The 27776-nt window shown below is 43.1% G+C and overlaps 2 protein-coding genes and 1 non-coding gene across 3 annotated transcripts in view; 2 read left to right on the top strand and 1 right to left on the bottom strand.

The window, feature by feature from the left end:
- LOC124742884 (mediator of RNA polymerase II transcription subunit 15-like) overlaps positions 1-18360 on the bottom strand; it is a 77359-nt gene extending 58999 nt beyond the window's left edge. Inside the window, exon 1 of the mRNA XM_047248830.1 lies at positions 18288-18360. Within this exon, the coding sequence (XP_047104786.1) occupies positions 18288-18360 (73 nt within the window). The remainder of the gene's footprint in view (positions 1-18287) is intronic.
- The window catches only part of LOC124789099 (myrosinase 1-like), a 190114-nt gene that overhangs the window by 14905 nt on the left and 147433 nt on the right, over positions 1-27776 (top strand). The gene's annotated exons all lie outside the window — the stretch shown is intronic.
- Trnas-cga lies at positions 968-1042 on the top strand. Its single transcript has one exon. It is a non-coding gene; the product is annotated as a tRNA-Ser (tRNA).

The raw sequence follows: 27776 nt of genomic DNA, 5'->3' as shown, positions 1-27776 counted from the left end.
ATACCTCTGGTATTCGACAAGATTCTGTAATAATGTTTATATAGTTTGCTTCCTATTCGACGTGTTTGTAGCTCGCATATGACAATTTTTCTCTCTGCTATAATTATTTTTCATTGATGGCTTTGTACGAGGGTTGAATGAAAAGTAATGCCTCCACAATCGTTAATTGGGTTTGGAAGGGAATGGTTCAAATGGCTCTGAGCACTATAGGACTTAACATCTGAGTTCATCAGTCCCCTAGAACTTAGAACTACTTAAACCTAACTAACCTAAGCACATCACACACATCCATGCCCGAGGCAGGATTCGAACCTGCGACCGTAGCGGTCGCGCGGTTTCAGACTGAAGCGCCTATAACCGCTCGGTCACAGCGGCCGGCTGCAAGGGAATATTTTAATAAATCAAACGCATAAATAATTCTTAGAATGTGATCTTTAATTACCTATATTCACTTTTCCACGTAATCAACAGCCAATTGGATACATTTCTGCCATCGATGAACAACTTTTCTGAAGCCGCCACAGAAGAAATCGACACTCTATTTCCGCAACCGCAGTCTCACAGTTCTCTCAACGGCTTCATCAGAAGCATAGTGATGTCCCCGCAAATCGTCCTTCATTACTGGGAACAGATGGAAGTCAGACGGTGCTAAATCTGGACTGTGTGGAGGATGCCGTACGGTGGTGAGAATCACTCTGAAGTTCTGCTGAGGTGGCACGAGAAGTGTGTGGTTTGGCATTGTCATGCTGCAGGAAAACATCTCCATTTTCAGAATGAGATTTTCACTCTGCAGCGGAGTGTGCGCTGATATGAAACTTCCTGGCAGATTAAAACTGTGTGCCCGACCGAGACTCGAACTCGGGACCTTTGCCTTTCGCGGGCAAGTGCTCTACCAACTGAGCTACCGAAGCACGACTCACGCCCGGTACTCACAGCTTTACTTCTGCCAGTACCGGGCGTGAGTCGTGCTTCGGTAGCTCAGTTGGTAGAGCACTTGCCCGCGAAAGGCAAAGGTCCCGAGTTCGAGTCTCGGTCGGGCGCACAGTTTTAATCTGCCAGGAAGTTTCATATCAGCGCACACTCCGCTGCAGAGTGAAAATCTCATTCTGGAAACATCCCCCAGGCTGTGGCTAAGCCATGTCTCTGCTATATCCTTTCTTTCAGGAGTGCTAGTTCTGCAAGGTTCACAGGAGAGCTTCTGTAAAGTTTGGAAGGTAGGAGACGAGATACTGGCAGAAGTAGAGCTGTGAGTACCGGGCGTGAGTCGTGCTTCGGTAGCTCAGTTGGTAGAGCACTTGCCCGCGAAAGGCAAAGGTCCCGAGTTCGAGTCTCGGTCGGGCACACAGTTTTAATCTGCCAGGAAGTTTCATCTCCATTTTCTAAAGAGTTCGCAGCGTTGTGGTGTAACATTCTGAATTTATTGTTGTTCTACGGTCAAGGAAATCAACACGGATAACACCATCTGCGTTCCAGAACACTGTGTCCATGATTTTTCCAGCTGAGGGCTGCGTTTTTAGTTTCTTTTTCTGGGGCGAGTCTTTGTGTCGATATTCCTAGAGTGACGTTTCGTCTCTGGGTCGTAATGGTGTTACCACATGTCGTCTCCTGTCACAATTGGATAGAGAAAGGCGTTACCTTCATTCTCGTAACGCGAGAGGAGTTCCTGGCAAACTTCAAGTCTGTGCGCTTTCACTTCAGGAGTCAGCTCCGGGGTACCCATCGTGCACAGATCTTCCGATAGTCAAGGAAAGCAATAATGTGTGCCACACGTTCTTGTGAAATGCTGATTATACGCTTGCAATTTCTCTCTGAGTGATACGACGATCGTCCTGAATCAATCTGACAATATTTTGCTTGTGAAACTCGGTGGTTGCTGTCACAGGACGTCGTCCAACTCTTTGTTTTTCACGCGGGTCAGATGTTCCCGCCACAACATCTTTAAATTTACTCGCCCAACGACGCACAGTACTTACATCAACACAATCACCATAAATTGCTTTCATTCTGTGATGAATTTCCTTTGGGGTGACACCTTCTGCTGTCAAGAATTCAATGACTGCACGTTGCATAAATCTTATTGACCAACCGTCTGCGCAGGGTTACATACTTTGCACTGCAACAATACAACCGTACAAGCAACAATCTGCCGCATACCAATGCTGCCAACTGCTGAAGAGCTACGAAGGTGAGGCATTACTTTTCAGTCAACCCTCGTACTTTCATCTTGCTCCACCTAATCCCGGTTGTCTTCAATAGCGCATCAGTCCCTTCTGACTCTGTCAGTACTTGGTATACACAGTGTGATCGCGAATCAGCTACCGGCACTTTGTTTGGGTCCCATATCCACAGTTGATGCGCGTGGTCATACTGCTATGACTGATGACCAAAAAATTACGTACATTGAAGGTGGAGGGGGAAGAGGAATGAAAGGAAAGGGAAGGGAAGGAACTGATGGTATCAGCTACATCGAGACTCATGCGGAATCAGCGGCGATGAGTGAAAGTGTGTTCCAGATCAGGACTGGAATCCGGGATCTCCTCCTCCTCCTCCTCCTCCTTACTAGGCAGCTGCGTTAACTAATGTGCCACCCGGACACAGTATTAATCGCAAATGTGAGAACTGTCTCGACACCCTCCTCAGCCAACACACGTTCCCACCTAACGGCACTAGTTACCCACAGTCTCCGTCCGTGTCCTCTGTGCTCCCTAATTTTAGATTCCCGTTGGAGGTCAAACGTAAAAGCGAATCTGCGCTGACTGTTGTGGATGCATAGCCCATCGAGGTATTGTAATTATATGAGTGCGTGGCGTCTGTTCTTTCAGACACGCCCGAAAAAATGGTTGTGGATTTACAGGCCATTGAGGCACATCAATTACATGGATTACGTTCGATCTTCAGCGTGAATCTAAAATAACGTCGCACGGAGGCTATGTATGGGGACTGTGGATAAGTGGTGGTGTTAGGTGGGTATGTGGATCAGTCGAGGAGCAGCCGAGATAATGTGCACATTTGAGATTGAAACTGTGTCTGTGTGGTGCATTGGTGAATGCAAATGGCTAGTAAGCAGGAGATCCCGGGTTTGAATCCCAGTCTGACACTCATTTTCACTCAACAACTGTGATTCTGCACTAAGTTCCAATGCAGCTGATATCATTAGTTTCTTCTCTTTCCTTTCATTTCACTCCCCCCCCCCCCCCCCTCTTGCAACCCACCCCTCCACCTTCAATTTACATAATATTTATTACAGTTGCAGATTCCACATGGCCTCTGTTCTTTTGGACATGTCTGAAAGAGCAGACGCCATGCATTCATATAACTAATACGCCTTGAGGGCTATGAATCCACAAATGTCAGTGCAGATCTACATTTATATTGGACCTCCAGCGGGAATCTAATATTAGCGAGCACGGAGGACATGGACGGGACTGCAGATACGCGGTGGCGCCAGGTGCGAGGAGCATGCTGAGATAATCCCTGCGTGTTTGTGCAGTTGGCGCAGTGCTTAACGCAGTTGCCTATTAAGCAGGAGATACCAGGTTTTAGTCCTGGTCTGGCACACGTTTTCACTCATCGCCACTGGTTCCAATGCAGATGATATCGTCACTTTCTTCCCTTACCTTTCCTCCACTTTGTTTACATATTATGTATCACAGCTGCAGATTCTGCGTGGTATCTATTCTTTTGGAGATATCTGAAAGAATAGACATCAAAATCAATATCTAGTGCTGTGATGCGTGACACACTCCAGCTGGGTCGGAGCACAGATCATTCGGCGCAATATAATTGATATGCCTCGATGGGCTATGAATCCGCAACAATCAGTGGAGACGTACATTTAGCTTTTACGTCATGTGGGATTCTTCTATAGGTTTATTCTCGATGGTTTTTATACCATCTCCTACGGTGTTCACGTTCGTTTACCAGATTTAGGCGTTTTTGACGAATGCTTTTTGGCAGTAATTTTTAAGTTTTGTTTATGACCTTTTGCTATTCCTTACGTCTTACATATTTACATTTTTGTTATTCACTATTGAGTATAGTAGCTAAGATAGGGCCACGCACCGTTATTTGTTACGTCATTTTTTTTTGTAGTTCCAGATAACCTGATGATGCCCTACCCAGATGACACGCATCTTTTTTAGCCACAAGAACATTGTGCCACGTAGGACTGTCTTTAACAATAATTATCTCGATATTTTCCTAAAGGACAAAAAGTTATTTGGTATGTTCAAGACTAGTGGGACATCGTGCATGGCGGCAAACTTTCAGAGGTGATAGTATAGATCAAAACTGGAAAAAAGTGTGTAGTAAACATGGAGTCTAAAATGCGTACCTGAAGAGCTACTTGCATTTCGTCATCTTCGCTCCTGTGAGACACATTTCTTCCACTGAAAGTTCTTTGCTTTCCTTATTTTGAGAGGTGGTAGTATGGACCAAGACGAGAAAAATATGTCCAGCAAACATAGGCTCAAAAATACTTGCCTTAAGACCTTTGAGGACATGTTCGTCTTCACCACTGTGAAACATGTCTCTTCTCCTGAGTAATACTCTTAGCTCTTAAGGTGTGCAGTTTAGAACCCATGTTCGCTGGACTTTTTTTGTCTTGTTGTGGTCTTTACTATTTCCAAAATATGGCAAGCATAGAACTTGTAACATAAGAGAGATGATTCACAGTATCGAAGAGGAACAAGTGCTTATAGCTCTTACATCTGCATTTTAGAGTCCAAGTTAACTAGGCATTTTTTTCTTATTTTGGGTCATACGACCACCACTGAAACTTTGCCGGTGGAGTTCGGCTTGAGACCCGTTCTCGTTCAATAAGAACATTCGGAAAATGTTGAGGAAACAGGGATTGTTAGTGTTTCACTCTTTCTTCTGAAAAGGACGCTTCAGAAGTAGTGGTCAGTGATTCACACACGGAAAGTACAGCCAAAAGTAGATAAAAATCTCCAATAAACATGGGTCCACAAATTAACTGTTGTCGAGATACAACTCATTTTCTGTAGCGGTTCATCAGTGTTTAGGAACACATGGCGTCTCTAAACGTTAAAGTTGGTATACGAAATATTGTCCACGCGTCTGAAAGCAGCACTGAACTAGTCTCTGAAAGAGCTGCGAATCCTCTGTCAGTCCTGGAAAATTCTGCAAATGCAGGAAGGCTGTTTCAATCCGCAAGCGTCATCACTCAAGAGAGTTGATTCGGTAGCGTAGATCAGGCTTTTGACATGACCACACACACAGAAATACACGGGATTTAAACCCAGAAAACTTGGTCATTACACAGGCCCTCCTCTACCTCTCCACTGTTGACCATACGTCCGAGTTACAAGCTGGCGCACTCTTAAATGAAAACGTGTTGGAGCACCGTCATGCACGAAGCATACGTTCAGCCATTGATTCAGTGGAACATCATCATGTACATCTGGAAGTACAGTCTGCAAAAACCGCATATACTACTGTCCGGTTAAACTCTGTGGGTGGAAGTGTGATCCAATTATGCGGTTGCCGAGCAGTCCTGCCCAGACGTACAACGAATTCAGTTCGTGATACGTGTGTTGCATTACAACTGACATCGGCCCAGATGTGACACTTATTGTAGTTAAAAATTCCGTGACGGATAAATCCAGCCGGCCGCGGTGGTCTAGCGGTTCTAGGCGCGCAGTCCGGAACCGCGCGACTGCTACGGTCGCAGGTTCGAATCCTGCCTCGGGCATGCATGTGTGTGATGTCCTTCGTTTAGGTAGGTTTAAGTAGTTCTGAGTTTTAGGGGACTGATGACCTCAGCAGTTAAGTCCCATAGTGCTCAGAGCCATTTGAACCATTTGATAAATCCAGCCTGATCCGTGACCAGAATACTGCTTACAGGTAGGGGATTCTGGGTACACTCTTGTTGCACCCATTAACTGAAATTCTGTCTAGAAGACGACCATTGTTGAGGGCTTGCACTCGCTCTAGATGATATAGAGCACTTGTCGATGTAAAATTCGCACGCACTGCTATGATTCAGGAAACACTCTCGGGTAGCAATCCTCCTTGTTGAAGTATTCGGACGTTCTCGTACAAAGCGCAACCCCCTTTCCTCAACGTCGGGTGTTACGGATCTGGCTCGACCTTCTAGTTCATTGTGTGAGAAATACCCGGTTTCTTTAAGGCACTGTTGTAACCGGTTAAATGTACACGAGTCGGGCTGCCTGAGGAGAGGCAAAGTTTCTTCATACAATCGCGAGGCCCATAAGGCACTGCTATTCGCTTTGCCATATATGAAGTGTATGTCAGTGTACTCTTCACTGGTGTGACCACTGTCCATGGTGGATTCACGATCGCAACTGATTGTAAGGTCGGTACGGCACAGTGCATGAAGGGTGGTCTGAAAAGCGGTCTGATGGTTCTTGTTACTCTTGACTGATATTATCTTTAAAAATGGGGAATGATTTCTCCAAAGAGGTTATTTTTCACTCATCCCATTTAAACGATCAGTCTTTTGTGGCTCAACTGTTTCTCTAAGCAATCAGAGCGTCATGGAAACAATTATTTTTCTTCAAGCAACAATTCAATGAGACAACTATACTGAGATGACAAGTCATGGGGTACATCCTAATAACGTGGCGGACCTACTTTTCCGCTGTAGTGCAGCAACTCGACGTGACGTGGACTCAACAAGTCTGCCTCTATAGCGGTCCATAATTGCGAAAGTGTCGCCGGTGCAGGATGTCGCGCTCGCACTGACTTCTCGATTATGTCCCATAAACGTTCGATGGAATTTATATTGGACAGTCTGGGTGGCCAAATCATTGACTCGAATCGTCCAGAATCTTCTCCAACCAACCGCGAACAGTTGTGGTCCAGTGGCATGGCACAAAGTCAACCATAAAGATTCCATCGTTGTTTGGGAACGTGAAGTCCATGAATGGTGCAAATGGTCAATGATCAGCTGTGTTGGATCACAGGATGCAGTGTATTCCACGTAAACGCAGCCCACACCATCGTGAAGCCACCACCACTTGCACACTGCCATGTTGACAACTTTGGTCCATGGCTTCGTGGGGTCTGAGACACACTCGAACCCTACCATGAGCTCTTACCAAGTGGAACCGAGACTGGTGTGACCAGGCCACGATTTTCCAGTTATCTAGAATGCAAGCTATATGTCCTGAGCCCAGGAGAGGTGCTCGAGGCGCTGTCGTGCTGTTAACAAAGACACTCTCCTCGGTCGTTTGCTGCCATAGTCCATTAACACCAAATTTTGCCGCACTCTCGTAATGGGTATGTTCGTCGTACGTCCCACACTGATTTCTGCAGTTATTGCACGTACTGTTGCTTGTCTGTTAGCACTGACAACTCTAAGCAAGCGCCGCCCATCTCGGTCGTTAAGTGAAGGCCGTCATCCACTGTGTTGACTGTGGTGAGGGGTAATGGCTAAAATTTTGTATTCTCGGCACACTGTTGACACAGTGGGTCTCGGAATGTAGAATTCTCTAACGATTTCCGAAATGGAATGACCGATGCGACTAGTACCAACTACCATTCCGCGTTCAAGATCTACTAATTCCCATTGTGCGGCCGTAATCACGTTGCACACGAATCATCTGAGTACAATGACAGCTCTGCCAATTCACTGCCCTTTTATACCTTGTATACGGTATACTATCGCTATATGTTTATGTACATGTCGCTATCCCACGACTTTTGTCAGCTCGGTGTATAGCAAGTACTAACTCCAGGAATATGTCACTGTAAAAAAAGGGCAAAAGCCATCGGCGGACTGCTGTTACTCTTCAAAATCCGCTGTCTGTAATAATTTCGATAATTATCCATTATGCCTCTCACTGGGCCATAATGACGTTTTGAATAACTGTTACATAATTTTCTTAACTGCAGTCTAACACGACGTTTTTGCGATGTGAAGGTCACTAGTAATTTGCCAAAGCATTATAAATCCCACTGCTGTTATAAACGCACCTATCCAAATGTTTGTCCACTTACACGATTTTCTCTCTTGTGCTTAGTTTACAGAGGGATAAACAAGGCTACAGCAATTATGTAAATCTGTAGATTTAAAGGACATTCGGGATTTTCCAGCAATTAGTGAACGTCTTTTGTGTGCCATCATGACGATTAGCATATTCACAGATTATTGTTATCTCTTGCTTACTTAATTGCCACACGGGTCTGGAAAGTTTCAGTCTAACCCAGTCGACTGACGCCTGCCACCGGAAGATTCTGAGCGTTTTCACTGCTGCCACTTTACTAACAAGGGAACCTCCCCATCGCACCCCCCTCAGATTTAGTTATAAGTTGGCACAGTGGATAGGCCTTGAAAAACTGAACACAGATCAATCGAGAAAACAGGAAGAAGTTGTGTGGAACTACGAAAAAAATAAGCAAAATATACAAACTGAGTAGTCCATGCGCAAGATATGTCACATCAAGGATAATGTGAGCTCAGGAGCGCCGTGGTTCCGTGGTTAGCGTGAGCAGCTGCGGAACGTGTGGTCCTTGGTTCAAGTCTTCCCTCGAGCGAAAAGTTTACTTTCTTTATTTTCGCAAAGTTATGATCTGTCCGTTCGTTCATTGACGTCTCTGTTCACTGTAATAAGTTTAGTGTCTGTGTTTTGCGACCGCACCACAAAACGGTGCGATTAGTAGACGAAAGGACGTGCCTCTCCAATGGGAACCGAAAACATTTGATAGCAAGGTTATAGGTCAACCGATGCCTCCACAGGAAAACACGTCTGTTATATTCTATACGACACTGGTGACGGCATGTGCGTCACATTTCAGGAATATGTTGTGACCCACCTAACTTGTACACTTGGCGAATGGGTAAAAAGATTCTTCTACCTTGCCTGACTTAGGTTTTCTTGTGGATGTGATAATCACTCACAAAAAAGTGATGAAAACATAATATTTTGTCACATAAACTACAACAAATGAATGCAAGTATCACAGTAGCATAGTTTTCCCTGTGCTCTGTCAAAACATATGTTTTTAACGTTTTCAAATTTTTCCGTGTGTAGACCGTCAAATCCTGCATATGTCCAAGCAAATCTCAACATGTGCTGAAAATAAAAAATTGTTCACTCGAGGGCAGACTTAAACCTACGACCTTTCGTTCAGCAGCTACTCACGCTAACCACGGGACCACGGCGCTCCTGAGTTTTCAGCTTCATTGATGTTGCCTATCTTCAACATGGACTACTCAGTTTGTATATTTTGCTTATTTTTTCATAGTTCCACACAACTTCTTCCTGTTTTCTTGATTGATCTGTGGTCAGTTTTTCAAGGCGTATCCACTGTGCCAACTTATAACTAAATCTGAGGGCGGTGCGATGAGGAGGTTCCCTTGTAAGCATCATGGAACCGCAGTTGCAAGGCAAGGTCTTCATGTGATACATGCAACACCAATAAATTTATGGCTGAACAGCCAAGCAAAAAAGCAAAATCCTCATTACAAACTGTGCTTGAGAGAATTGCCAGAGCTGCTACTTATCCCAGTGGTTAGGCAAGGAAATAAAGAAGTAGTGGAATATATAGCTACTCGGCTTCATTGCTTCAGAAAGACGTGGCAGATGAAGGAGGATACTTTTATTTTTCGGTAATACTGAGGAACAGATTATAAGGAGACTGGCGCATAATTTCCATACATCACATTATGTTTGGTCATACTGGCATAACCTGTTGAAACGATCATTTGAAAAGTTGCAAACTGTGGGTTACAAGTAATGCGAGATACATATTCGTGTACATGTGAATTTTAAAATTTTCCCGGCGAATTGACTGTTCAAACAAATTTCGGGCTTGCAGCCGGTCGTCGTTCAACACTTCGCACGATATTTCAACTGGGCACCTGCCAGAGATAATATCACAGCAACGCAGAGGGCGACTGAGTTCCGTTATTCCACCAGCGAGGACGCTGCCGGCATGCAGTGTGGTTCAACTATCAAGTTTTCGACGCATGCACAGAATAGTTACAGGACGATATATATAGCAGAACGGACGACGTTTTCGTTAATTGTGTGTGTACTATGTTACTTGTCTGATTCCTGTGTCTTTTATTAACATTGCCAACCCCTTTTGCTTTCTGTTTTAACTTTCCGCATTTTTCCGCCATTTTACACTTGACGCCACCGTTTTATCGCCTGTTTTTCTTGTTTCTTTTCTTCTTCCATTTTTAAAATAAAAGTCTGTAGGCTGTAGAGCAGCGTACTAAGCTGCTGCCAGCCCGTCCCCTTCGGGGGGAATTGAAAATCAATAAAGGAAAAAAAAAAGAAAACGTTTTCGCCAGTCTGCGACGGCTCACCTTAAGATGACTGGCAGGTGCCCAGTTGAAATATCGTGCGAAGTATTGAACGACGACCGGCTGCAAGCCCGAAATTTGTTTGAATATTCGTGTACAGTCTTCAGCTGCTGATCTGCAGCTCCCTGTCATAAAGTGGCGGTTCGCTGCGGAGCCCTCACCACCAGCGTTGTCGCCCGCTGTGCCGTCTACGCGGCTATGAAACAAGTTTCTTTGGCGGGCTGTCAACTGGCGAATTTTAAACTGAATGAAACGAAAGGTACGTCATATGAAAAAAATAGATTTCTAGTTGCACAGATAATATCACAGTAAATAAATTAAGTCCGACTATTGATTCCATGGCCACACAAATGAAGAGTTGAACCGGTAATATTCCAGAATTATATGCACGGTGAAAAGATGTGACGATTTAATATATTTACATCACTCAAACCTCATAAAGTCAGTCGCGTTACAACACTGATGTAACTTCAATCATAAATATACTTTTAGAATGGTGCATACCATTCTGTTCTAGAGCACCTCACAGTCCACACCCAACTCACACCTGCATTCCAGCTGCGCACAGTCTTCTCAGCAGTGGAAAACATACATCTCTGAAGCCATCGGCACACGGACAATGCCTTCGAACGTTGACTGTTCAGAGCGCCGAGTTTCTGACGTCATAGCTTGGAAAAAGCACCTTGACGGGTCTTTCCGAACGTGGAGGCCAAATCTAGCATGTCAGATATTCTGAACGTGCGTTTGAACGTAAACCAGCGAAAAGCCACCTACGTCACATGACACCAAATCTAGCATGTCAGATATTCTGAACGTGTATTTGAACGTAAACCAGCGAAAAGCCACCTACGTCACATGACACCAAATCTAGCATGTCAGATATTCTGAACGTGCGTTTGAACGTAAACCAGCAAAGACACCATCTCTCTTCAGTACAGAACCGCGAAACGCAACATTGGTTTTCAATTGGAGCCCATATGTATATACGCCGTTTCTAAGCATCAGAAAATTGCTTATCTGTCGAAAACCCGTCGATAATTCTACGATCTGTTGTAATGAAATGACGGGAAACGTCATATTGATGGTTAAGAATATTGTAACTTCTGTATTTTGGAAGTATGGCATTTCAAGGCAACGGAATAATTGGAATCCATCAAAAACATATCTATAATTGAAACTTTCAGGAGGTGGTAAGATGTGAGGTACTGTAGTACATCATTTAATGTCGGTGTAGCGTAATGAGTAGAATCCTGATATTTAATATACACATGATGTGTTGCTGGTTGGTGTCCCACTTGATCGAGATACACTCCTGGAAATTGAAATAAGAACACCGTGAATTCATTGTCCCAGGAAGGGGAAACTTTATTGACACATTCCTGGGGTCAGATACATCACATGATCACACTGACAGAACCACAGGCACATAGACACAGGCAACAGAGCATGCACAATGTCGGCACTAGTACAGTGTATATCCACCTTTCGCAGCAATGCAGGCTGCTATTCTCCCATGGAGACGATCGTAGAGATGCTGGATGTAGTCCTGTGGAACGGCTTGCCATGCCATTTCCACCTGGCGCCTCAGTTGGACCAGCGTTCGTGCTGGACGTGCAGACCGCGTGAGACGACGCTTCATCCAGTCCCAAACATGCTCAATGGGGGACAGATCCGGAGATCTTGCTGGCCAGGGTAGTTGACTTACACCTTCTAGAGCACGTTGGGTGGCACGGGATACATGCGGACGTGCATTGTCCTGTTGGAACAGCAAGTTCCCTTGCCGGTCTAGGAATGGTAGAACGATGGGTTCGATGACGGTTTGGATGTACCGTGCACTATTCAGTGTCCCCTCGACGATCACCAGCGGTGTACGGCCAGTGTAGGAGGTCGCTCCCCACACCATGATGCCGGGTGTTGGCCCTGTGTGCCTCGGTCGTATGCAGTCCTGATTGTAGCGCTCACCTGCACGGCGCCAAACACGCATACGACCATCATTGGCACCAAGGCAGAAGCGACTCTCATCGCTGAAGACGACACGTCTCCATTCGTCCCTCCATTCACGCCTGTCGCGACACCACTGGAGGCGGGCTGCACGATGTTGGGGCGTGAGCGGAAGACGGCCTAACGGTGTGCGGGACCGTAGCCCAGCTTCATGGAGACGGTTGCGAATGGTCCTCGCCGATACCCCAGGAGCAACAGTGTCCCTAATTTGCTGGGAAGTGGCGGTGCGGTCCCCTACGGCACTGCGTAGGATCCTACGGTCTTGGCGTGCATCCGTGCGTCACTGCGGTCCGGTCCCAGGTCGACGGGCACGTGCACCTTCCGCCGACCACTGGCGACAACATCGATGTACTGTGGAGACCTCACGCCCCACGTGTTGAGCAATTCGGCGGTACGTCCACCCGGCCTCCCGCATGCCCACTATACGCCCTCGCTCAAAGTCCGTCAACTGCACATACGGTTCACGTCCACGCTGTCGCGGCATGCTACCAGTGTTAAAGACTGCGATGGAGCTCCGTATGCCACGGCAAACTGGCTGACACTGACGGCGGCGGTGCACAAATGCTGCGCAGCTAGCGCCATTAGACGGCAAACACCGCGGTTCCTGGTGTGTCCGCTGTGCCGTGCGTGTGATCATTGCTTGTACAGCCCTCTCGCAGTGTCCGGAGCAAGTATGGTGGGTCTGACACACCGGTGTCAATGTGTTCTTTTTTCCATTTCCAGGAGTGTATTTTTTTACTAACCATGCGTTCCGGTACTTTCTTGTTAATTAATAGAAGAATTTTCTATAATATTCGTTGTTATGTAAATATCTCTTTCTGGGTAGTGAGTTTGTTAGATCGGTTTTATTTACAACGGAGCTTGTACTCTTGTAGTCAGTCATTTTGTACTTTCTTCTTTAATGTTTTGTACTTCACATTTTGTAAAGATTCTGCTACTGAATAGGAACATTGATCAAATGAGAATGCTGAAACAGTTTTCATCTTATGCGGAGAATTGTAAATTGGCATCGCACCATCCGCAAGGAAGCTTTTATAAGCCAATGTCCTTATTGACTGGACACGGTACTCTTCTTTTTACCCTATAACATGTTCACGGATATTGTACTTTTGATTTACACTATGTGATCAAAAGTATCCGCACACCCACAAAAACGTAGGTTTATCATATTAAGTGCATTGTGCTGCCACCTACTGCCAGGCACTTCATATCAGTGACCTCAGCAATCATTACACATCGTGAGAGAGCAGAACGGGGCGCTCCGCAGAACTCAAGACTTGGAACGTGGGCAGGTGATTCGGTGTCACTTGTGTCATACATCTGTACGCTAGATTTCCACATCCCTAGGTCCACTGTTTCGGATGGGGTAGTGAAGTGGAAACGTCAAGGGACACGCACACCACAAAAGCGTACAGGCCGACCTCATCTGTTGACTAACCGAGACCGCGAACAGTTGAGGAGGGTCGTAATGTGTAATTGGCAGACATCGAAACAGACCATCACACAGGAATTTCAAACTGCATCAGGATCCACTGCAAGTACTATGACAGTTAGGCGGGAGGTGAGAAAAATGGATTTCATGCTCGAGCGGCTGCTCATATGCCACATATCACGCCTGAAAAATGCCAAACGACGCCTCGCTTGGTGTAAAGAGTGTAAACATCGGACGACTGAACAGTGGAAAAAAGTTGTGTGGAGTGACGAATCACGGTTTACAATGTGGCGATCCGATAGGTACGGCGAATGTCCGGTGAATATCTGCCAGCGTGTGTAGTGTCAACAGTAAAATTCTGGGGCGGTGGTGTTATGGTGTGGTAGTGTTTTTCATGGAGGGAGCTTGCACTCCTTGTTGTTTTCCGTGGCACTACCACAGCACAGGTCTACGTTGATTTTTAAGCACCTTCTTGCTTCCCACTGTTGAAGACTAATTCAGGGATGGCGATTGCATCTTTCAACACGGTCGAGTTCCTGCTCTAAATGCACGGCCTGTGGCGGACTGGTTACACGACAATAACATCCCTGTAATGGACTGGCCTGCACAGAGTCCTGACCTGAATCCTAAGGAACACGTTTGGGATGTTTTGGAACGCCGACTTCGTGCCACGCCTCACTGATCGACATCGATACCTCTCCTCAGTGCAGCAGTGCGTGAAGGAAGAATGGGCTGCAATTCCCCAAGAAACCTTCCACCACCTGATTGAACGTATGCCTGCGAGAGCGGAAGCTATCATGAAGGCTAAGGGTGGGCCAACACGATGTTGAATTCCAGCATTACCGATGGAGGGCACCACGAACTTGTAAGTCATTTTCAGCCTGATACTTTTGAATACATAGTGTATGTATACTACAGATGGAACAACATGACTGACATATGGGCAAGCAAGTCAATGTCAGTAGAAGTAAGGTAGGAATTTTACGCCCATCTGTGTGATTTCCGAGCCGACAACTGCCGCTGGAACACACAGCGATTGCGTATACCATGTTGAGGCACACGTACTATACCCACAGGTTGCATCGTCTCTAAGCGTTGGCACATTCAAGTAAGGAAGCTGCAGTGTTCGTCAAAGCTGCTGCTTCAAAAGCACCCGGCACGTGCTGCCCTGCCTTATCACGGCCGCCAAAGACGCAGAGCAGGTCTCGACAGAGTCGTGTAGCTTGTTTACTGCCTCAGCTGTCCCAAGAGAGAGCCGACTTCGCAGTTCACTCTAATTGTCTGGGCCTCATTTTTCGGAGGCGTAAAAGGAAATACATAGTTAAAACAGCACGCGGCCCTCATGTGAACAGTGCATGATGCATATGAATGCTAGTAAAGGCCTGCGACTCTTCTAGAACACTCTCTCATTAGCGGAACAGTCTGAAAATTTCGAGGGGAGGGAGCCTGCACCCATTACGTCATTTATTTAAGGAGATGGAGATAGCGGATAGGACGACCGAAAGTAATGTTGTGAGGGTGGGAGAAATAATTCCTGTACGTAGCAGTTTGGTTGGCAGACTCCAGTTTTGAAGGGAGGAAATGCTCTTCACAGAGAAGGGAGAGGCAGCAAGATATATATGCAGTTTGCAGATAACAGAGGGTTCGCTCTCTCCATAATGTTGCATTGATACATGGAGTGCTTAACGCTGCCTGGGGCATGGAGAGAGATTTATTCTGTGACCACTTTGACCACAATGGACTCTAAATATATTAGTCTAAATAAGCTGAGAATCTCGTATACACTCCAAGTGGAAATATCGAGAAGAGTCGTGTTAGTTAACACATTCTTTTGAGAACAGTGAGGGCATCATTGTGCAAGTCGCCCCACCAACCAGACGAGTGTACACAACCATTGTAGACAGACAAGGGACAGTCTTCTGCTTCACAGAAGAACTCGGTAAGACTATATGACTGACGCTTCAGTCTAGAGCAAGCAGGTTAACGGGTTGACGGGTAGCGCAGAGCAGATGCAGCCGTCTGACGTTCCGATCGACCAGTGACACACCGTGCAGCAAAACGTAAATGACGCATTGCAGTCGTGCAGGGAGTACGTTACACTATCAATTGTCACAACCGTCCTCTTCGTCCATTTCGGTGTTTTGTTTAGAGTACTATATATACCCTCCTTCACGTTACGTTCAGCCAAGCAAGATCGTAATGCTGAACATCAGTTAGGAATGGTAGTTCAACTGCAATAACACTGTTCGACATGGGTTCTATTTCTGATATTGAAGTATGTGCTTCTAGACCATTTTACCGTGGGAAATTCAAATATGTAAACAAAATATCGTTGTCAGGGATACTTTTTATGTAATATATATATCCACAATTCATGGCAAACACAGAGACGTTATAGAGAAATACGGGTATGTTGCCGCATCCAGTAGTGGTGCAACAGCAGGTGGGAAGAATCAGACATCATTAGGTTATCCCCCGCCACACCTATGTCATTAAGACCACCTGAAACATCTCATTAACTCGAACGGCGACAGCCGGTCGCTGCCTCGGCAGTAAAGCTTCACGCCTCCTAGGGGCAGGTGCATCGAGTTTACAACAGTGGTGTTAGCCGCAATTTGTGTCAGTCTTAACGAGTGGGTGTTTTGGCTGACAAATTACTGTCTGTCATATTTCCGAGCACGGTTGAATTTTGTAGTTCCTGTGTGTAAACTGATTGAGCCTGGTGTTGAAGGTAAAACGACTGCTTGTTTTTACACATCAACGTTCCTCTAGTTCCCTACTATTAATTTAAGACAGGTGTATTACCAAAGTGGTATTTTTAAATTTGCAGAAATGCCGCGTCATCGTGCATGTCAATATAAGCCGGACAACTTCTGCTACATCTGTGGGAAGTTCACTTTTGCCAGAAATAGGAAGAAAATTTCTTCAGTCATAAAGAAAGCATAGAAACATTTTTTTGGAGTAGAGGTAGGAGACCAATATAAAGAATGGGCACCACATTTCTGTTGTGCTACATGTTACTGCAAACTAATTCGGTGGTGGAAAGGTAAAGAGAATGTGGCGTTGTTTGCTGTTCCCATGGTGTGGAGGGAGCCTAAGGACCATGTTACTGATTGTTATTTCTGTCTAACAAAAATTCAGGGTTTTACAAACAAAAAGTTGAGGAGGCACATTGTTTACCCAGATCTGCCTTCATCGAGAATGGAAAGTATGTGCAGATTTCAAGGTAATTGCTATGGTACTGGGAATGCAACAAGACTACACAAATTATGCCTGTTTTCTTTGCGAGTGGGATAGTCGAGACCGAAATTCTCACTACGTGAAAAAGAAATGGCCTAGGCGAAGATGGAAAGTTGGCGAAAAGAACGTACAACGTGAAAGTCTGGTAGCTCCTGAATATATACTACTTCCACCGCTTCACATCAAACTTGGCCTTATGAAACAATTCGTGAAGGCCATGGATCCAACAGGCTGTGGGTTTGCATATTTAGCTACAAAATTCCCCCGTCTTTCAGCTGCAAAAATAAAGGAAGGTGTATTTGTGGGCCCACAAATCAGGGAGCTGCAGAAAGACGCAAATTTTGAAGCATGTTTAACTGATAAAGAAAAAACCGCATGGGACTGTTTCAAGATGGTGTCGGAAAACTTCCTCAGAAGAAGAAGAGCTACTAACTACAAAGCGATGGTGAAGGATATGATCAAAGCATATCAGGATTTGAGGTGCAATATGTCTTTGAAGGTACATATGATGGACTCTCATCTGGACTACTTCACAGAGAGTTGTAGTGACGTATCGGATGAACATGGGGAAAGATTCCATAAAGACATTTCTACCATAGAAAGGCGCTATGAAGGGAAGTGGGTACCTTCTATGTTAGCAGATTATTGCTGGAATATCATTCGAGAGAAGAAAGATTTACAACACAAGAGAAAAAAGTTATGTGCATTACAAGGCAGTGGCTCATTGTCTGTCAATTTTCTGTAATTTCTCATGTCAAATAAATGCTTCAAATTGTATACACAAAGGTTACTGTGTTATATGTTAGATCCCACCCTCCATTAATGTGATGAACTTATAACATCATAAAGATGTGCATTTGTTTGTCGAATTTCACCTCACGTTTGCTGCACTATATCAGAAACTGAAAAGAGAAATAAAATTGCGATTACTCATAAACTATACCTGACAGAAAAAAAGCAAAAACAGTTTTCAATTCAGCACTCAAAATACAACTAGGATCACAATATTTTTATCAGAAATAGAAAAAAAGGTTTTTTTGTAGAACAGTGTAATTAACGTTCCTTAAGTATAGTATATTTCAGAATCCATTTCTGTGGAGTTTACTTCTGTTCTCACCGAGAATCAAAGCATTGTCATCAATAACTATCTGATACTTGAATCGTTATTTATGTGTCCCTTTTTTTAATTTATTTATCAGTAAGCCATTTCTATCCTGAATCATTTTGTAAACAACGTGATAACAAAAAAATGTAACAGTCTGGGAACGAGTTGTTTGTCCTAAAAGCAGGCTACCTACTCTTGTTAAATTAAATTACCTGGTAGAGAAACTCTTTCAGGAACTCCTGCGCTGCGTCCATAGCGGTAGTAATATTTCGGACCCATCCTCATCCTTCGACACGGGTTCGAAAGTGGATTTTAAAGAAAAATGTTGCATCGTGGCTCGTCGCGTCCTCTCCACTCCATGTCTGCGTTGCTACCGAAGTGTATGTACGTTCAAACGGGAAAACAGACTACTTATTATCGTATTCCGATCAACGAAGTACACTTTTATTATCATTTGATATGCAAAATAATTCTGTTACGTCTAAAGCGTGCGCGTGACGTGGCAATTCGGTTATCTCATCAAGGAGATGCCCATGGAAGAAGATAACATGGACTGTCACTTTCTCTGTTGCCCATGAAATGTGGTAAAAGTGGACTTCCATCTTACAGTTGACCGAATTTCTACACGGTGTGAAGTGGCAGGCAGAATTATGAAGAGACTCTGCTGGTATTGGAGAGGAGTGCAGGCCAAATTGACTGAATCCCGTTCACTTTTAAGTTGCCCAGAATTTGCTTAAGTCATTTACATCTATATGATTATTCTGCAGTTGTTGGGATGGTTACTTTGAATAGGCCACTGCTGGTTTCGTCCCACTTACTTGTTCAGCTGAGCAATCGCTATCTTTGATGCGCTTGCCGTCAATGATATGTTTAGAATTACCGCAATTTTCTTTGTACTTCAAGTTTCCGTAAAATTACTCTAACTTGTCCATCTTACAGGCTTTCTCCTACAGAGCACTAACAGGGAACCCCAAGCATTCTTTTACAGAGCACTAACAAGGAACCCCTTGAGGGTGAGGTCGAAAGTTCAGTCTTTAGTAAGGGTCATTTGAAAATGTTTTGTTAACAGTTATGACAGGAAAAATATTAGCTGATAATGACTCATCATATGCATCAGGACATCGATAGAAAATGAGTGTCTCAGAGGTGCAGAGCGCAACCTTCTGAGGGATGTATGTATTACACGTCACAAAATGGACATCATCGACATTCAAGAAGTATTCAAAGCAAACTATTAACTTGCACCATAAACACAGAAGGACAATCGACGCGCCGAAGTGATCACAAAGGTTCGGTTTATCAAGATCGAAGGCGAAATCCTTGGGAGTTACAGACCGTGCAGGACGTTCAGCTAGGTATCCATTCTTAAGGAATGCATATAGAATCATAGTGGTGTAACGGGGTGATGAGAACTGATGGAATGTGATGGCTTGCAACCGAATGCGAAACAGTCTGTCGTGGAGCTTACCGTGAAGCTGTTTTCCTTTAAGATAAAAAATAAATATTCAGAGACTGAATTTGTCCAATGGTTCCAGGTGGGATGAACTGCAATGTCACACACTTTTCAGGAAGGGTAGTTTTCTATAAATGAGCGTGATTCTTATCAGAAATCAAGCAAAAGCAAGTTATTTTGATCAGCTGTTGACCAAAAGTAGTGCTCATACCATAGTTGTTGTTCTCTTATGCCCATTTTCCCACTCTTGCTTCCTGTGACGTAAATATTTCCTATTGCCCTTGCAAGATCACTCACACGAGAAAGAATCGCAGGGGCCGGAGCACCTCCAGCTTCTCGCAGCACAATAAATAACATTCCAGCCAATTTACAATTTAAATTATACGGTCGGCATAAGTGTACATGAATGCGTTAAGGAATTGATGTTGCCGTATGTCGCCCATGTGGACTGTTTTTTTAAGGAAACTGCAACTGTTTTGAGAATAAAGGTTCAAATAAAACAATCTACCTGTGGCAGTCATTTTTTGTTTTCTCCCGTGACGCGTTTCGAGAGTTTATATTCTCATCTTCAGGTAAAAACAGCGATACCTCGTTACATGTGTACCAGCTGGATAGAGCTGATTGTCCGTTTTGGTTTCACAAAAAGTATAACAGGCACTTGTTATCGTCATGTGGCAGTAAGATTATACATTTGAAATGGCTATGGTGTTATTTACAATCTGTTGCACTGTAGAGAACCCTGCCACTCGTAATAAATGAACATTTTTTACTTGATTTTTCACTCAGAAACACGAACCACTAACATAAACATACCAATGATTGCAGCGATGTAAAGATCGTTACTATGCCTCAGGGATCATTTATAGCTAGTTTACATTGCGGGTCAGAGATCCATGTACCCATTATAAAATTATTTCTTTGTTTACATCATCTTGTCAAAAGTATTACATTGCAAAATATGACAGTAACCTAAAACTAAATATATATAATCTAATATATATAATCTGTCTCTCTCTCTCTCTCTCTCTCTCTCTCTCTCTCTCTCTCTCTCTCTCTCTCTCTCTCTCTCTGTGTGTGTGTGTGTGTGTGTGTGTGTGTGTGTGTGTGTGTGTGTGTGTGTAAAACTTGCAAACTTAGTATGAACATACTGTTTCTCTACAGTGCTTTGGGATTTGGATTTTTTTAACTAACACAGGAAGTAGAAGGTAGAAACAGTTATAACACATCATATAGTATACCTGAAAACCTCTTATAGAAACTCACTGCCATAGTCTCAACTTTTTCATTTTGTGTGTTCTATCCATATTTTTGTTGTGAGTAAAAATTTCGAGCTCTTCATAAAGGTTGAGCTTGTGGAGTTGGTTCATTTTGTGAAATATTATTAGATTGTTCTCTATGTTATCAAAGGAATGTCCTGTGTCCTGGATGTGTGTAGCTATAGTAGATTTATTGGGTTCGAAAACTTCGTCCGGTCTGACCTACGTATTGTACAGAACATTGATTGCATTTTATCTTGTATGCATCTGAGTTGGAGAATGTATCTTTATTAGTTTTTGTAGTATGTGGCGGTCTGTTACCTAATTATTGTTTGTGGAGAAAGCAATTCTTACTTAGTGTGATCTCAATACATTAGCAATTTTTTATGATACGGCACCAAAGTAGGGAAAGCATGCTGTCCTGGCGTCTGTCAGTTTGTTTTCTTATTTATGTTTCTGTCTGTTCCTTTCTTAACTTTCTTATATATTTTTTCTATGAGTTTAGGTTGAGAACCATTTCCGGATGCCATCTGCCTGATGACATCAATTTTATTTTCGAGCTATTCCTTACTTAATGGCATTTTGTATGTTCTGTGAAATGTGGATCTTTAGGCTGCTAATTTGTGTGTGTGGGTGGCATGAAGAAGCACTGATATTTTCATCTGTAGTTGTGGGTTTTCTGCCGGCCGGAGTGGCCGAGCGGTTAAAGGCGCTACAGTCTGGAACCGCACGACCGCTACGGTCGCAGGTTCGAATCCTGCCTCGGGCATGGATGTGTGTGATGTCCTTAGGTTAGTTAGGTTTAAGTAGTTCTAAGTTCTAGGGGACTTATGACCATAGCAGTTGAGTCCCATAGTGCTCAGAGCCATTTGAACCATTTTTTTGTGGGTTTTCTGTAAATACTAAGCAAGTGTTCATTGCTTTCTCTAGTGATGATGAGGTCCAAAAAGCTTGAGTTCTGACTTCATATTCACAAGTGAACTGAATGATCTTCTCTGTAATGTTGAATGCCTGAATTTTTACCTCAACAGTTCTCAGCTTCCTTAATGTCTCATCTACAACTTCATCATACTCCACAAGCAGAGGATACTACCACTAATTGAGCCCTCCAAACCTGTTCCTCTCGCGAAAGCGCGTGGGAAGAATGATTGTCGGTAAGCCTCTGTATTGGCTCCAATTTGTCGAATTTTCTAATCATGGTCACTACGTGAGACGTATGCGGGGGGAAGTAATATGTTGTCAGACTCTTCTCGGAAAGTGCTCTTTTGAAATTTCAGTAGTAGATCTCTGCGATGCATAACACCTCTCTTATAAGTCTGCCAATGGAGTTTGTTAAGCATCTCCATAACGCTCTCGTGCCGATTAAACGATCCCATGACGAAACTTGCAGCTGTTCATTGGATCTTCTCTATCTCTCCGATCAGTCCTATCTGGTAGGGATCACATGTACTTGAACAATATTCAAGAATTGGACGAACAAGCGCCTTAAAAGCCACGGCGTGCGCGGATGAGTTACATTTCCTTAAGATTGTTCCTATGACTCTGATTCTGGCATCTGCTTTTCCCGCTAGATACTGTTTCTAGTGGTTTGTCATCAATAGTGAATCTATACAGTAGCGGATTTCTTTTCCTATGTATGCGCAATATGTTATATTTATTTATGTTCAGTATTAGCTGCCAGAGCCTGCACCATTCATTAATTCTCTTGAGGTCATTTTGCAAATCATTACTATCTCCTGGCGTTGCTTCTTCGTTATACACTATGCATCACATGCGAACAGCCTTAGAGATTATCCGACTCCTTCTACTAGATCATTTATACATATTGTAGACAGTAACGGTGCTATCACACTTCCTTGGGGTACTCCGGAAATTACCATTACATCTGAATGCCTGAATTCCGTTATGAGCGACGTGATCAGTTCTGTCTGCAAGGAAGTGTTGAATCCAGTCGCAAATGTGCTCCAATAAGCGACAAGCTTGTATTTATTTTCACTAAACGGCAATGATGGACGGTGTCAAATGCCTTCCTGAAGTGAAGGAACACGACATCAACCTGAGTGCCGTAGCCCACGGTGCTGTGGATCTCATGGACTAACAGAACGAGCCGAGTTTCGCAGGATCTCTGATTGCGGAATTCATGTTGATTTCTACAGGGAGACTTTTCTTGTCCAAGAACTTCATAATTCTTGAGCATAAAACATGTTCCATAAATCTACAACAGATTGACGTCAACCATATGTATCTATAATTGTGTGTACCTGTCCTACGGTCCTTCTTAAGACCGGGAATGACCTGCGCTTTCTTCCAGTCGCTAGGCACCCTTCGTTGCTCAAGCGGTCTACAATAAATTACTGCTAGAAGGGGAGCAAGTTCTTTCGTATAAAGTTTGTAGAATCTTATAGGTATCTCACCTGATCCTGACGCCATTCCACTGCTAAGCGGTTCTAATATTGTTTTTCTGTCCTGCGACCGATGATTCTACGTTTTTACTTGAACTGCTGAATGCAACTGAATCTGCTGTGTCGTTACTTACATTTCTCGTTTCAACACTGACCTACAGAATTTACCCTGAAAAATGCGAGTCAAACTTATCCTATTCGTTTATGACCCACAATGTACAAACGCAACGCATTGTGACTGCAAATAATTAACACAAAAGAATGGCCCTGAATTAGAAGAAATCCTAATAATAACCTGCACTGTTTCATAAGTCACTTATCTCACAGAAAATCTTCATGGCATGAACTACAGCAAACACAGCAACCAGTAACTACTGCCAACTAAATAAAAAGATAGGCTCTAACTACTAATAGGCATGTGGTTAGCAAAGGAAAGATTTTGTTGCAGAACAAACAATGTATTTAGTAGATTTTACCTTAACCATGTGACATGCAGTTCCAAAAATTATATAATCGTCAATAATTCCATTACCCAAACATTAGCAAATACATCCATCTTCATTTTACAATCCATTTCCAGCCAACACTAAATCTCCATGACGGACACACGTCCAATCCGTCCGCTCGCGCTAACACTGATAACTATTAAATTCCTACTGCGAGTTCTTCCAACCACAGTCTCTCTTAGAGAGGGCGCAGAGCGTTGTCAGTGATATTAATGCAGTCTATAACGCTAGCGCTGCCAAAATGGAAGCATATAAACAGGCTACTTACACCGGTTATCCCAACATCTGCAGTTTCAACGTTCGTACGACGACTGAAAGAAGGGAGCGTGTTACGATCTTGCGCGGTGAAAAAATTTCGAGCGGCTAATTCAGTATTTCAGCCTTCTCTCTGTTATCTCCCTTTTCGGTGCCAGTACGGTCACTGAGTGAGTGAATAGATGATTTTGACTCACTCATTAATTTTACACACGATCAAATCGCTTAGAGTTGTTGTTCAGATCGGTTGACCAAGTTTTACTTTCGAAGTCATTGAGCGCTTCTCTCATTACTCCCATTACGCTCATTTTCGTTTCGTCCAGCTTTCGTTTGTCAGCTAGGTTTTTACATCTCTTGGATTCAAGTTTTCTTTGTTCATGTAGCAGTTTTCTAACACGACTATTGAACCATGGTGGGTCTTACCCATCCCTTAATACCTTACTCGTAACATAAATGTCTAGGGCAAATTGCACGATTCACTTCATTTTTTTTATTTGCTTTCCACATCCCCGTCCTCATCGCCGAATATTTTATGCTGACGCTCAGATATACTGAAATTTGTATCCTGTCACTCTTACTAAACAAAAATATTTTCCTACCTTTCTTAACATTCTTTGTCAGACCCTTTTTCATAGATGCTATCACAGCCTTGTGATCACTGATACCTTCCTTTACGTTAACTGATTCGATAAGTTCAGGTCTGTTTGTTGCCAGGCGGTAAGACGCTACCGTCACGAGTTTCTTATTTTACTCTTTGCTCAAAGTAATTTTCTGACGAGATAACCAGAACAATGCCACGCGACTCCCTGTCTCTGGCACTAGTTTTGATAGCACGACGCTCCCATTTTATATCCGGCAAGATGAAGTCGCCCCCTGTTACAACAGCATGATCAGGAAAATTACTAACGATATCCTGCAAGTTTTGTCTGAAGCACACTACCACTAGAGCTCCTGACCCAGGGGGTACATAAAAGCATCCGATTTCCATTTTTGACCGATCTTTGATACTTAACTTCACCCAGATTAATTCACCTTCGGAATTTGTGATAACCTCGCTAGATTTTAACTAATTCCTTACTGCAATAAATGCGCCCCCACCATTGGTGACTAACTTATCCTTACGATAAATATTGTAGTCTGAATTTAGGAGCTGGCCTGGGTGGCCGAGCGGTTCTAGGCGCTTCAGTCTGGAACCGCCCGACCGCTACGGCCGCAGGTTTGAATCCTGCTTCGGGCATGGATGTGTGTGATGTTCTTAGGTTAATTAGGTTTAAGTAGTTCTACGTTCTAGGGGACTGATGACCTCAGATGTTAAGTCCCATAGTGCTCAGAGCCATTTTTTTTAAACTTAGGATTCCGGTGTCATTAACGTCTGATTTCAACCAACTTTCTGTTCCTAATACTATCTGTGCGTTATAACGTTCAGTAATCGATATTAATTCTGCAATCTTTCCTTAGATGCTCCTGCGGGTTACTAAAATCATATTAACCTTTTCTATCTCCGAACTGCGACGACGAACGTTCTCTGAAGACATTGTGGCTAATTTATCAGGCAAAACGTCTTTGTTCCCAAGGGAGGGTTTCTCTAACTTAATCATCAACATATATTTTGTAAAACTTAATGTCTTGTCTACATGGGCTGTTGTTATTGAATAATTTTTGCTCAGGTTGTTTAATGAATATCTCAGCTGTGGTCTCCGATATGCTGGAGCCCATTACTAGGCCATTCAATTGTTTATATACTTTATTGTTGAAAGTAAAATAGTTGTAATTAAGCACCACTTCAAGAAAATCAAGGAATTCAACTATTTCAGCCACTGATAATCATGAGATTGTGTTTAATAACTTCCACTGCTTCATCTATGGGGATGTTTCTTCATGTATTGATCACATCTTGCTAGTATTAAAGTTGACAAAGAATGCTTGCAGTGTGGAATCATACCGAAATATGCTAAAATTACTACTTGTGAGAACTCTGAACCCGCCTCCCTAAGACGATAAATTGCCCAGGAAATGTTGCTACATATAGGGATCAAATATTTATACAAGAGAAAAAAACTGTTTAATAGGTAGTTGTTCCGTATGCATCTGTTTATTGCAAATAAGAGGCACAAATTCACTTCTAACACGGTGTGGTATAGTATTACTAATTATATTTCCAGAGAGTACACAGAGATCAGTAATAGACATAAATCCAAGCTCTGTAAACTAAAAGACCTTCAGTAGCCACCCTCATAATTTCAAAATAGCAACGAATCTACTCACTTTATTCCAGAGTAATAAACACAGCTGAGATTGTATTTGATAAAAAAGAGTTATGTTTACTGCAGAATTATGTTTACTGCAGAACGGTCTGAAATACAACTTAGAAAAGCCACTTAGCAACACACACATCAAGGACATAATAGTAGCCACAAAGAATGGAGCGGGTAGTGGCAACGCTGACAATTGCAATATCACACGATAAACAGTATGTTGGAACGAGAACTCAATGGCACAAAACGCATTTTTTTTAATCGAACAAGGACAGTAAAACACTTAAAACCATAAACAAGGAACTAACAGAACATGAAGCAAAAGCAGCAAAAGCAAACAATGGCTACACATAGTTGATTATAAGTGAACAAACTTATATTGAGAAAACATTAGAATTACTCAACAACAAAATTTTGAAGAGGTAAGGAACGCCCAACAGACAGATTTAAGGCTTAAATCAAGGCACTCTTAAAGAAAACTGACTTCTTACTTAATGAGAAGGAGAAATACAGATGCATTTCCATGAACCCAAAAGCACCACAGTTAGAGGTTCACAAGGAGGACTGTCCTGAGAGACCCACTGACAGCTCTAGGAGCAGCCCAAGCATTAAGTTGACACTTAAACTAAATGAGATACTGATCAATAACTACATATTTGAAACAAACAACTCTGTCGGAAACAGTTACACATTAGTGCATGAGCTACCGAACATTCCTGCTATTGACAAATGACATTCCAGATGATATCAGCAATTTATACACAAACATCCCCATACATGATGCAGTGAAAATTATTAAACACAATCTCGTAAAACACAGAAGACTATCAGTGGCTGAAGTAGTTATTATATATAAGACGTTAAGTTTTACAAAAGATGTGTTGATGACACATTAATAATAACCGAGGCAGGAAGCTAAGAAAATGTTGCAGTAATTCAGACATTCAACGCCGTACACAAAAACATTCAGTTCACTTGTGAATAAGAAAGTCTGAACTCAATATATTTTTCGGACCTCACCATCACTAGAAAAAGCAGTTAACACATGCTTAGTATTTACAGAAAACTGGAAACTACTGATGTATATGTCCGTACTTCTTGATGCCACCCCCCTCCCCCACACACACACATTAGCAGCCTATAGAACCACGTTGAACAGAGCACACAGAAAGTCTTTAAGTCATTAAGTAAGGAACAGCTCTAAAATAAAATCGATGGCAGCCGGAAATGGTTTTCAACCTACACTCATAGAGAAAATATATAAGAAAGCTAAGAAAGGAACAGATAGAAACATAAATAAGATAACGAACAGACAGACACCAGGAAAATACGCTTTCCCTACTGTGGTACCGTTTCACAAAAAATTGCTAATGTATTGAGACCAAACAACGTAGAGTTGCTTTCTCCACAAACAATAATTAGGTAACAGACCGTTACATAGTACAAAAAACTAATAAAGATACATTCTCCAACTCAGATGCATACAAGATAAAATCCAATCAATGTTCTGTACAATGCGTAGATCAGACCGGACGAAGTTTTCGAACCAGATTCAAATAACATATTAATGCAGT

The sequence above is a fragment of the Schistocerca piceifrons genome, chromosome 1, assembly GCF_021461385.2.
Source record: "Schistocerca piceifrons isolate TAMUIC-IGC-003096 chromosome 1, iqSchPice1.1, whole genome shotgun sequence".
Taxonomy (NCBI): Eukaryota; Metazoa; Arthropoda; class Insecta; order Orthoptera; family Acrididae; genus Schistocerca; species Schistocerca piceifrons.
Note: the sequence above shows the minus strand (reverse complement) of the source record. Positions and strands in the feature narration are given on the sequence as shown.